Source organism: Oreochromis niloticus, linkage group LG22 (assembly GCF_001858045.2).
Source record: "Oreochromis niloticus isolate F11D_XX linkage group LG22, O_niloticus_UMD_NMBU, whole genome shotgun sequence".
Classification (NCBI taxonomy): Eukaryota; Metazoa; Chordata; class Actinopteri; order Cichliformes; family Cichlidae; genus Oreochromis; species Oreochromis niloticus.
Window position 1 is genome coordinate 11531132 of NC_031985.2, and position 12940 is coordinate 11544071.

The window sequence follows — 12940 nt, forward strand, 5'->3', positions numbered from 1 at the left end:
GTTGCCTTAATTCTTCATGGAAAGCATTCCCGAGAGATTTATTGGCTGCATATCAATGATATGAATCTCTGTTCCACCACATCCCAAAGGTTCTTTATTGGATTGAGATCTGGTGACTGTGTAGGCCGTTTGAGTACAGTGAACTCCTTGTCATGCTTGAACAAACCAGTTTGAGATGATTTGAGCTTTGTGACATCGAGCATTTTCCTTCTGGAAGAATTTCCTTCTCAGAATTTAAACATTTTCCTGTATGTAAATTGCTTTTTAAAAAATGCATAATTTAAAATGCCTCTAGTATAGTTTACACATGTATAGGTTATTAGTTTATATCATATCACAAGAACTGACACTTTTTTCTTTGTTGACCTAAAATGAGCTCATCAGTCTTTTAAGAATAAGTTTCTCATCAATATAAACATACACCCAAAAAGTAATTTTTTAACAAAAAGCCATTCATACCGAGCTCACACATTCCTGTAAATGACTCCCACAGAGTGACTGATGACTCAACTTATTTTTACTAGCACACTATTACTAAGAGTGTCATGATGTATTTGCAGGAGGGGAAGACTGTATAGCTCATTCTTAATGGTATAATAGAAATAAGTATTCACTGAAAAGCTCTGGGAAACTGCAAAATGGATGTGACACGTTTATTGTATTATAGAGCTGTGAAAGAAAAAGAGGAACTAAAATACTGACTGCAGCTTTTTTTCCTTCCTGATTTCATAAACTTCCTTTCACTCAAACAAGCACTGTGATATTATTGTAGAGACAAACGGAAGAGAAAGAAATTTGTTAGGTAAGAAAAGGCTCTTAAATACTGGTGAAACATGCCTGAGGTGACAAAAGGATCCACTAGATGGCACAAAATAGCTTCCGTTTGGTAAAGAACAATTTGCTGGCTTTACAAAAGTCTTTAAAATTATTTAAGCAACTCCAATAACTTAAAATCGGTATATCTATGTTTATTATCTATGTTAGTTAGTAGGTTTTATACCTGAAAGCCTTATTGTGTGAGGCTAATTTTTCAACCAAGGTGTAAACATGGCAATCAGGACTTTAATAAAATACAAAACATAACTTTGTTTGGTTTAATTTTCAGGTTTTAATGTTTTATTTCTGAGTTCCTGTAATGTTATTATAGAGGTAATTATCTTTCAATTGAACTGAGAAGAGCAGAGTTTGAGTTTGAAATGTTTCATGCATTTATTATTCAGGTGCTTGCCAACATTAAGCCTTCACACTTTATTGCCATAGAAATCAGACATACATCTTAGCATTTCCAGATGCACATAAGCTCCACTGGTCTTCAGACATCGGTGCTCAGTCCCGGTCGATCTCGACCAACCTGCCAGTACGCAGCGTTGAACTCATCTTTGACTTTGTGACGGTCAGAATGATGTCACTACAACCCTTAACAGCCTCCTCCTCTTCTCCCCATCTCTCTGAGCTCTCAGGAAATGAAGTTGGTTTGCGGGATGATGCTCTCCACTTTGTGATCTGCAGGATTTGCCGTGGCCTCGTAGTTACAGATGGTCACTTCATGTCTGTGAGCCTTAAGAGGGGCAAACCGGAAGAAACAATTCACACAATGTGTTAAAACTGCAGATTTAGTGTTAAAAAGAAAAGAAAAAAAAAAAAAGACGTTAACATAACAACTCCAAAGAAACAAAGCCCCAAACTAAACCAGAACTGTGAGATGATGTAATCTGGTCCCAGAGTCTGTGCAGCAGTGATGTGTAGTTGGAGACTTGTTAGGGAGACTGTTTGCATTTCACATAACAAAATAGCAGCCGACACAAGTTTTTCAGTTTAGAGCTATGCAGGCCTGCATAGCTCAAAATAAAGACTTCTTCAAAGTCTTTATTTTGCTTTTAGCAGCGACTCGAACAAGACTCTGTCACAGATACAAATGCTGATGAACGTTAAGTTCTCTACGGGTGACGTACGCTAAACATGATACGTGGAGGATACATGGAGGACATGCAAACACAGAACGTAGGCCATTAATAATTAATGTATTTGTGAGGCTGTTTGTGCCGTTTCGTTCAGACTGGTTTACCCTTTGAGCAGGAGCTAGGGTAAATAGAGACATACATACACTGCGATCTAACAAGCAGTGAGAGCTTGAGGACACTGAGATGATCAGGTAAAGTTATCCAACATTTGTTTTGTACGATTACCCATGCATTTGAATAAACAACGTGTTGTAGGAACAACACAATAAAGCGGGCAAAAAGCAAAGAGCTTTAAATACTTCATGAAGTGCCTGCAAATGTTTCTCTGCCATCATCTCTCCAGTCACCTGTAAATGCTTTCAACTGGAGTAACGTCTGCAAAAGGTGCTGATGAATTAATCATTAACTGATTTTCAGTGATTTCCATTGGATAGTTAAATGTTTAGATCTTCAATGATGATCGGGAAGCTAAAGACACCTTTAATCTTAATCAAAATCAACTTAAAAAAAACAAAACAAAAAAAAAAAGAAGAAGAAAAAAAAAAACCCGATGGTGCCACAGCTGAACTGATCTTTAAGCGTGCTTTGTAACTCCTTTGATGCACACATAATGCTGTCTACCAAATAATGCATGGAGGCAACAAATGTTTAGGAATAATACAAAGGACAGAAACGACTGTATTGTCTTGATAATATGAAGTGTGTGTAAAGTGCTATCACAGGATCACGCCAAGTGACAGACACACAGAGACTCTGTAACGTCAGAAAGATGGCAAAATACTCAGGAATGAATCTGCTGCCCTGAGGATAAGTGACAAAATAAATCTTGTTGGAGTGTACTAATGATGTGAAGCAAACGGCAAAATCAAGCATTGAAATGCCAGAATAAAACTAATGTTATCAAAACTGATTCCTGGAAACATCCATGACTATAGATTCTCGAACATAAGATGATAAATAAGCCAAACAGCCTCATCCATAGACACTTGTATCCTGTTTCCATGATGCATAGGTTACAACCTAGCTGTACCTGTCTGTTTATTAGGTGCACCCACCTTAATTTAATGTAATCTAATGTAATTGTCCTGCAAATGTCCCTTCTTAGGAAAGTGTAAACATGATTATCCTGCAGGTTGTGGTTGCTGTAGATTAGTCACACAGAGGTTACCAATATTTAGTTCTCATTAAAGCTGGAACTGCGAAGCTCTCAGAGGACCTTCAGGGAAAAGGTGGAAATGCAGACAACACCCTGAAGGAAGATTCTACCTCAGTGGATTTTAGAGAACCAGCCTCACTGCGACAGTTCGAGAAATAAACATCATGTAGCGGAAGTTTGGGTTTGTTTGTTTGTTTGTTTGTTTTAAACACAGGTGGGGAAACCCCCTCCAAAACAAACAAAATAACTAACAGAATGGTTCGTCTACATCAGAATCTTCTTATAGTCACTGATAACAGTGGTTCAAAATTATGACTGAACCAGTGAAACATGGGCAAACCCCCCCCAAAAAACTAAAGCCACAGTCGTGACAAATTAACATGCTGAAATGGTCCCTTATAGCACATCAGTTGATCAGAAAGACAAACACAGGAAGCAGCTCATCAACACTGCTTTTCTTCATCGTTGTTGGAGTTGAGACTGACCTCTGAATATTCTCCTCTGAGGCCGATGTAGTACACCCGGGTGCTCTCTGCTCCAAAGTTCTTCGAGATGTGGATGGAGAGGTGCTGAACGTTGGAAAAACGAGCAATTCTAGACACGGAGAGAGAAGTAGAGAGCCTTTAGTTAAAGGCAAAAGACAGCAGAAATGCAAATGTACTCCAGGAAAACCATCATATGGTCTCAGTGTGAGAAGTTTAGATATAATATTATACAAGTCTATGAAAAGAAACTGACAGAGTGGTGGAAATTTTAAGGATGATGGGATGATGTAAGCGTGTTCATGACATCTATAATGAGCGTGTTAATGCTACAAAAGAACACAGACATGCAAATAAATGAAAGAACTGGCTCCTCTCATCTTTTTAACACTTCTTCGGCCAGATTAAGTTTCACAACAAGCATCAGTCATCTTGTCTTGAACCCAACGAAAGCCGTTAGACTGTCAGAGCTTTAACTGCAAGTTTCAGAGAGGAAGGAAAGACCAAACCAAAATAAAACCACCTCAGTCAAAATTAATGCTCACAATGGCTTTCATAGCCTTTGAAAAATGCAACTAATTTTATTTAAATTTCGACTAAACACAGGCCACCTCCCAACTGGTGATTTTTAACTGAACTTCACCTTCTATTCCTACTCTTAACCAAGAAGTTTTAAGAGGCTGGGGTGAATGTTTTTCGTGCCCACACCTAACCAGAGTGAAAATGAAAGAAATCTGTGAGTGGGGAAAAGAAAAAGAAAATGAATGGAAAGTGCATTCGCACGCAAGCTTGTTTCTTCCACTCAAACAAGCATGTTCTGCCATCCATTCGTCAATATTTTGGATTATTATCTCAAATTCTCAAGTTGTTTTCTCAGTTGTTCCAGCCAGTAAATTGAAATCTTGACATAGTATCTCAAAAATTCAGAAAAGGCTTTTTTTAACAGCTGAAACAAGTTTCCATACATGACTGGAAATGATTGTGTGTTGAACCCAAGCAGAGCCTACCTACAGAGAGCTTTCCAGACTTTTCCAGCATGTAGGAGCCGTTTACTGTCACTAGTGGGAAATGTCATGAGCAAATGAGTCTGTGGGTTACTCTCGCTTGTGCCGTTGTTGATCGTTCAGACAACTTAAGTCAGAATATACAAATATATAAATAACAGCTGTGTCCAAATTCGGGGGCTGCATCCTTCAAAGGACCCGGCCTCCTTTGAAGGATGCAGCCCCTGAATTTGGACACAGCCACTGTCTTTGAAGTGAAGTAAAACTGAGTGTTAAAAAGGAAACGTGTCCACTGCAGTCACCGTCTGTCTCTCTACCGCTGCTTTCTTAAAATCTTTACTGTTTTTTCTCCCCCCGCCCATTCTTCCCATGATGAACAACCAGTCAGCATTCAACCTCAACACCCCAGCTGGGCGCGTGGGGATCATTAATTAAGAACGTCCTACACCCTAAACCGTCACTCTGCATAGCCACCTCAAACAGACCAACTCAGTACTGCGAATTCGGCTCAACATCGTAGGAGGTTCGTTTGCATACTGTAGTTCCCTGAACCTCGGCTGAAAACACACCAACACACACAATTTCTGCATTATGTAGAGACGCAGGCAGTCTGTTACGTGTGGCATGAGAACACACGGGAAAACTTGCTTTTCATGAATCCACAGAAAAGTGAAAATAATGATCTCTCAACTTGGATGAAAATGTCTGTTTAACACGTGCACTGCAGTGAGCGATTTACACATCAAGCGTCTTCTGCGTGGGCGTTTTCTTCCTGCAGCTATTAAACTGGATGCTTAATGTAGCAGTGAGTGTGATGAGTTTTATAGCTCTTCCACAGAAAGATTAACATCCATCCTTCTGGAATGCAGGAGCATCTTTTTTTTTTTTTTCTTTTCTTAAACTGGGTATTACTCTGTCATTTACTGGCGTTCGTGCTCTCACTTTGTTGGGTACTCCAGCTCAGCGGCAGGATCTCTGTTGAGTCTGAAAGCTTGTTCGGGTTCTCTGCCGGTGTCGTCAAAGGACATCTGAGGGATGTTCTTGTAGCTGAAAAGACCAAAAGAAAGCCCCCAAAAGTCCAACAATTTAGCCAAAAGACACCACCATCAAGCCAACTTACAACAAATCAGCTAAAATGTTAATGTTTTCCTTTCTTAAATAGAGAAAGTATAATGTCTAAGTGGGAAACGATGGCCAAACGATGTAGATGCACCGCCTCCAGTTTCCATCTACGTTTTCCTGCAATAACTCATAGAGACAGGCACTCACAGTCGTATCTCAGCTGGATGAGAGCTATCATTTTCTCCGGAGATGATGATGCCTTTTAGCTTCACGCTGCCAGTAAAACTGAAAGAGATGACACACGGTTACTTTAGTGGAGACGCACGCAGAGACGCTGAAGCAGGAGCTGTCATGATAAACAAATGCAGAGCTGGGAAAACAAAGAAATGAAATTAGAACCAGCTTTGGTTTAAAATGACAAGAGTCAGGGCTAAAAGTTTATATATAACTGATGAAAGGGGACCTTTGCTGCTCCATATTTTTAATTCAGGGGATCCACTGGAGCTGGGCCTGTATTCACAAAGTAGATCCTGGTGAAGTTCTAAGTTAATACTGGGAAGTTTTCTAAGAATCCCTCTAATAGTTGGGCTTTAAATCTGGTAAAGATGAAAGATAATCACAAATCGTTTTAGCTCTTACATGAACTCCTAAGATAAATACTGAGAGAAGTGTTGAAGAGGACTTGAAGAGGCTCTTAAAGGAGAAAATGTCAGGAAGACAAAAAAGTGTAGTGCTGCTGAAAAGCCCCCTCCAAGTGAGAAGGCAGAATTTGTAGTTCACATAATCACAGTAATTCATATTTAGAGGATTCTGAATGGCTGATTGTTGATTGATTTAAAATGCTGATATTTTTAGCCCAAGTCAGAAGATTCTTATATTTGTGAATACAGGCTCTGACTAAATGACTGATACAGCCTCTCTATCCTGAAAAGCCCATCTTCATCTAACTGACCACTTTCAGGAAGCCTGCTGAGGGGCACCTGAGAACTGTGCTGCCTGTAGAAGATGAACACATTAATGAAACTCAGAGCTGCCTGAACCCCGAGCTTCTGCGCGCCCCATGACTAACAGAGAATCCCTTTAAAAACCAAGGATGTCAAAACATTTAACTGTTTATCCATTACTTAATTACTCTGGTCCTTATCCAGTGGGGTAGTGGGATCTTTAGAGGGCTGATTCTGGCCCCCAGGCCTCATGTTTGACACCCCTCCTTTGAGCCATTTGTCATGTCTCACATCTGCAACAAGTGCGTTAGTATGCTACAGACTTCTGATGTGCAAACAGAAACTTTGACATGATGATGGATTTGGTAAATTAATTTGGTAAATTTAAAAAAGGAATAAAATTAATTTAATGTAAAATTAAAAACCGAGACATCAAATTGATGGTAGAGAAAGAGGAGATGGATCAAGAGAGGTTAAACTGCTGAGATCCTCCGGGGATTTAATCAATTAGATTAAATCAAAGTACTGGGCTGGCTACACTTCTCTGTATTTTAGCATTGAGTATCTGCCTGCAGATTTTATACACTAAATCACATCGAGACGCATACAGTGTTTTTTGTGTTACACAGAAATAGAAGAACAGACATGATGATGATGATTATCATTTTGGGACTTACGGGATGTTGAACAGCAGCTCTTCATCTGCGTCACTGTCCACAAACTGCAAGCAGAAAAACAAGGCGTCATGGTTACAGAACACAGAGGCAGCCGCAGATGTTTGATATGACGTCACCATTTTCACGTCGGCCTATAATCTGATTAAGAGCTTCACTAAAATTAAAGCGGACACAACAGTGTCTCATACTGAAACTGTGCTCAGGTGAAAAAAAGCAGACCGCTGTGTGGGACGTGTAAAATCATAAACAACAATATTCACAAAGCAGGTCAGCTGATCCCTCCTCAGCTGTCCCGAGGCTTCTTGTGAAGCTCGCAGAGTCAAATGTGGCTTATTTTTAAAAATATTTTATAAATGACATATGAAAATATTTCATATCTGAAGTCAACAACAGTGTTTTTGGATCTGTAAGACTGTGTGGGAGGTTTCATTAAAGTCCCTGTTGAGAAATTCTAAGACTTTAAGGTATTTTCCATTTAAATGTGACCAATTTTGTCATGATTGTTTCAGAAAACAGTTAGATTTGATTTATATTTTTAAATCACCTTTTATGATTTTTAAAATGTCTTCTTTTAAAAACCTCCAAATACGATCAGTTAACTGTGGTGGAAAACATACAGTTTTTTTTCTCACATTTATTCTCGACTGCTTAAAAGACTGAAAACGTTAAAACCCCTCAGCTCCAGATTTGGGTCCTTGACTGTTTACAGGTCAATTTGGTAGAGTTTTGGTGATTTTTTCTGCTGCTCTCTGCAGTAATTTCATGCCTGACTTTGATCATTTATGGTTATTTAGCACTTTTGTGATCCCGTCACGCGTCTCTGTGGTCATGTTGTATCTTACTTTGATTGTTTGAGGTCATTTTAAGTAAATTGGTGGTTATTTCGAGTTTTTTGGGGGTTATTTCTTGTGCCTCTGTGCAGGTGCTTTGAGTCTTGTTTCTCACTTTTGTGCTCACTTTACAGAGCACTGATTGTTTTACGTCTCAGTTTGGTTGCTTTACCCATTACTTTGATTATTTGTGGAGACTTTATGCAGCTGACTGCGGTCATTTTGCCTCTTAGTTGTGTGGTAACCATTTTTGATCCTCTCTATGTTTCTAAAGGTATTTCTGTGGTCGCTTTTCACTCTTTGGTCATTTTATAAATACCAGTGTTTGCTTTTAACCTTTATGCACTTCTTTTGTTTTTCCATTTGGATATTTTGAAGTCACTACACACCAAACTTTGCTTATAATGGTCATAATGTTATTCTGTCCTACATTGAGGCAACTTGGAGCTTCTTTTTGTGGTTTCTTTGCATCTCAATTTTATTGCTCGGGGGTCACATTATATGTCTCTGTGGTCATTTTCTATTCTTCTGTGTTTGTTTTTGAGTTAATGTGAGTCTTTTGTGATCATGATGCTTCGATGTTCTGAGTTTACGCTTTATTTGATTATTTGTGGATAATTTATGCACCTCTTTGGTCATTTTGTTGTTTAATTGTAACCATTTTGATGCTCTCTCTGCCTTTAAGGCAATTCTGTGGTCGTTTTCTTTTATTGTGATCACTTTGTGGTAATGTTTTTCTCTCTTTATGACCATTTTGTGGCCGTTTTGTTTCTATCAGTGTCTTTTGCGCGCGTTTGCTGCCCTCCTCCTGGTGGACCCATTTACAAACCAATCTAAAATCAATACTTTACCTTCATAGATCAATATCTGGTAAAGTTACAGGACTTGAAGTCAAGCTGCTGACTCCATGAGCAGGCTGAACCTGCACCTCAAAGCTCGGTCAAGTTTAGTTTGGATATTGCGCAGCTCCGCAGCGTGGGCTCTACCTGGCCCCCTGCCCGGGGGAGAGGCGTTACCTTGTCCCGGTCGTTCCGCTGGTCCCACGGTTTGAACACCAGCTTGCCGTCTCCGTCCCGGCTCTCGTTGAGACACTGCAGCTTCTCCAGGTCGATCTTCTGATACAGTCCGTACTCCAGGCCCCTCTCCGCGGGCTCGTGCTCACCCTCACACCCGCAGCCGTGCCCGTGACCATGACCGTGCCCGTGCCCGGACATCGTGGTCGGTTTCCGTTAATCACCGCCGGTAGAAATAAAACGTAACGTTCACACTGGAGCGTTTTTATACAGTGAAATGAGCTCAGCAAGTTTCACTTGGAAGCGTGAAGTGAAGTGACGTCTGCGTCAAGCTACGTGAAGTCACGAGGTAAGTTCCGGTGCAAGGATTTCAAAATAAAACTTCAAAGGTTCGCGTCAATCCGAAACGTGGTTTAGTATTATTTATCACTCAGTGAAAAAAAAAAATGGTAATGAATTATACCTTAAAAAAAATCTTTTAAGTACTTTTTTTAACATCTCTACATCTCCTCTACTTTTTTTTTCAAACTCACTGATTGGCTCATGTGCTCCTTTGTCGTGTGATTGAAATCACCTGTCCCACATTGATTACCATTAAAAATAGTTTCTTATTCGTTTCTTGACTGATCCTTCTCATTCTAAGCAGTAACTTTGTCTTTCTATAAATTTGAAATAAGGTCTAACCTTTTTTTCTTTCCAGAATGAGCAGTCTGTAAGTGTCTGTTCCACAGTTCATTATCACTACTGAAGTGATTTCAACATCCAAAAAACTAAACAAAAAACCCTTTTTGCACTGAATTATTTCAGATTCCTTTCATGCATTCGGACCAAATTCCCTTTCTGAACCTTCAAATTACCAAAAACCATGAGAAAAACATCAAATTATGCAGCTGAGACTTAAAAGACTGAGATGTTTTAAAAATAAGCTAATTTTAAAATTAAAATCAGGTGAACAGAATAAAAGACTTTTGAATTTAATTCAAATGCTTCATATGTGCTTCGGATACTATGCATTGTACATTTTGTAGGTGAGAAGATATCTAATGTGTTGCATGTCCTTGTATTCTGGCCCAATAATAAAGATCATTTAAAGTAAACTGATTATTATATTATAATTGAACTTGTAGATTTTCAGCATAGTGATGTGAATTTGGAGCCTTTTATTTTGACTGTTATAAAATAAAGGGTTAATAGTCTTAGTTTGAAGAAAAGAAATGGTATAGTCAGTGAGTTCAGCTTTCCACCGCAAACAGGGATTTTTCAATGGGACTTTGAGTTTTCAAGACACTTTATTTTGAAAAGAAAAAGCTCCCCACAGGAAATTGTCATCTGCTACAATGTAGCCACTTTACGAAGCGAAGAAGAAAACACAAGCGATGTGCTCTCAGATTGGCTCACGAGTCTTACCACCAAAACGCCGGTAGTGTCGCAAACTGTTTACAAGTGTCACGTAAAAATAAAAGCGACATCAGCATAAAGCAAAATGTACAAAAAACAAATGGATTTAATGATGTCCTCATATCAAAAACACGTTCATTACAAGGAATCTGGAGAAGTTATGTGTAAAAGAAAGTGACTATTATACAGGTTGAAAACAAAAATAAAGGAGGCTCCTGATAGCTGCTAAACAAAACGTTTTTGTCTCTCATTCATTTAGTCATGTTGAGCCCTGTAATAAGCTCAATGATTGCTAAACTACTAAAAGTGATGCTGGCCGTTAAGAATAATAACAGTAAAAAAAATATATACAGATTTATGTTTAATATAAGGTAGTTTTGGTAAGATGGATCACTTCTATAAACCTCCTGCTCTGCAGATTTTCTGACTGACACAGAGACACCCACACAAACAGCTTCAGGGAAAAAAGTCAATTTTAATAAAAATGACCATATAACATTTATTAAAATCTAATAAAATTACAATTTGTAATCTACTTCCATTCAGGCCCATGTTGAGGGGTGCCAGGTCCCAGTGTTGAAAATAAATACATTTCCTCATCATCATCACCATCATGGACTGCAGCTGCAGACAACTTATTACGGTTCTTCTTCCTAATCTCCCCTCACTCAATCAGTTTGTCACAGTGAAGCAGATAAAAACAGGGAAGCACACATTCGACAGCAGGGAAACATGAATTGAAGCCACAGGAGGGTTAAAATAAGTCTACGATGCCGCACGCTCACCTGTGATTTCATCTTAGCCAAACACATTTTTTTTAAAATGCACCAGGCAAAACATGATTAAAGTCCCCCACCATCCAGCTGATGTCTCGGGTGTCGGGACGTGCACGGTGCATGCGATTAAGAGACAAAACAAGAGTAAAAGTGTAAAAGTTTCCCACTGTAGTGTATCATTTGGTCATAAGGGAAAACAACAGCTGACTGTTTTTAAAATAAGAGCCCTTTTTCTGTCCCTTACAAGGAAGATTTGCACTTTGGGAAATATGCTTATTACTAGTTTGATTAGAAGACAGATAAAACTATCATCTTTCATATGATAAATATGAACCGCTTGGCTTGGCACAAAGACAGGAAACAAGGGAGAAAAACAAACGTTTAAGTTCATTGTTTAACAAATTTAATCTCTTTAATTGTTATGAAAAAAGAAAATCAAGCATAAATATTAACATTTTGGATGTCAAGTCTAACGTTTCTGACCAGATGGGGAGCTTTTGCAGAAATGTTACTTTGTTCAAATGTTTTTTTTCCCACATTATTTATGAAAGGAAAACTTGATTCAGTTATTAACTGCATTAAGGTTGAGCCATTGATGCTCAATGTCTAGTCACAGCAGTAAAAATACTGCACCTATGCTATAAATGTGAAAATCCTAGGTCAGTTCCTTCTTGAGTTATCACATTCATACACTTGACCTCTAGCCCTGACCTTGAGGTCAAGGTCACTGAGATTTAAAATCATCTGAGATTTTTAGTAGATGCATCTAAGCTATCAATTTCAAAATCCTACGCTGCCCTCCCTGCCACCCAAGTGATGACAGTATACTGTCAGCCTTTTACAGGTGAGGGGTTAAAAAAAATGAAAATTTGAAACAAATTAGTGCAATTAGTCACAGACTGTATATAAAAGCTGGATGTGGCCATCATGACATCACCCACTGATTAGTGGAGCACTGAGCTGAGAGTTTGAGAGTCTGAGAGAAAACTCGGGTGGCTAACATAGGCTACGTTCACACTGCAGGTCTTAATGCTCAATTCCGATTTTTTGATCAAATCCGATTTTTTTTTGTCTGCTTGTTCACACTACAAATAAAATGCGACAGCAAACGCGCTCTAGTGTGAACGCTCAAAGCGGCCCGCATGCGCAAAAGAAGATGTCACACACAACGCGCTCTGTTTAGACCCAGAGCAAACAATATTGTTTGACTGATGGCCCTTAATATAAAGACTTTATGTTTCCCAATTTTTGCTTTAAGTTATTTTGTTATTTACATAATAATGTATATAACCTAATAATTATCCTTATTGCTGTTTTAGAGGAGCGGTGCTTCAAAGGATAGTTGCAGATTTCTGTCAGAATCTGCAGATTATACAGTACAAATAAAATGTTCACGTTTCTCCAACGTTGTCTTCCCAACAGTTTCACTGACATCTACACTGGATGGCCAGGAAGCGTTCGCGATGTCTTCTCGGGCGCTTCTCCGGCGCTGATAATTGGCGTCTGTCTCGTGTCAGTGACGTAAAAGACGGATTAAATGCGACATGACCGTTCAAACAGCAGTCGCTTTCTAAAACATCGGATATGTATCGGATTCAGTACCACATACGAAAGTGACCCAGATCGGATTTGAAAAT

At 39.0% G+C, this 12940-nt stretch overlaps 1 protein-coding gene across 1 annotated transcript; it reads right to left on the reverse strand.

The window, feature by feature from the left end:
- Positions 1-1093: 1093 nt before the first annotated feature.
- Positions 1094-9520, reverse strand: pithd1 (PITH (C-terminal proteasome-interacting domain of thioredoxin-like) domain containing 1). Its single transcript, XM_003458538.5, has 6 exons — positions 9133-9520; positions 7287-7330; positions 5873-5950; positions 5546-5650; positions 3603-3711; positions 1094-1558 (listed from the first exon to the last, which is right to left on the reverse strand). The coding sequence occupies exons 1-6, from the start codon at positions 9328-9330 to the stop codon at positions 1457-1459; spliced, it is 636 nt and encodes a 211-aa protein (XP_003458586.1). The 5' UTR covers positions 9331-9520; the 3' UTR covers positions 1094-1456.
- Between the last annotated feature and the right edge of the window lie 3420 nt (positions 9521-12940).

Excerpts from the sequence above, each read along its gene's own strand:
- pithd1 (XM_003458538.5), bottom strand. The coding sequence starts at position 9,330 with ATGTCCGGGCACGGGCACGGTCATGGTCACGGGCACGGCTGCGGGTGT. Across the intron at positions 7,331-9,132 it reads AGCGGAACGACCGGGACAAG|TTTGTGGACAGTGACGCAGA; the intron begins GTAACGCCTCTC and ends TTCTGCTTGCAG. Across the intron at positions 5,951-7,286 it reads GAGCTGCTGTTCAACATCCC|TTTTACTGGCAGCGTGAAGC; the intron begins GTAAGTCCCAAA and ends CATCTCTTTCAG.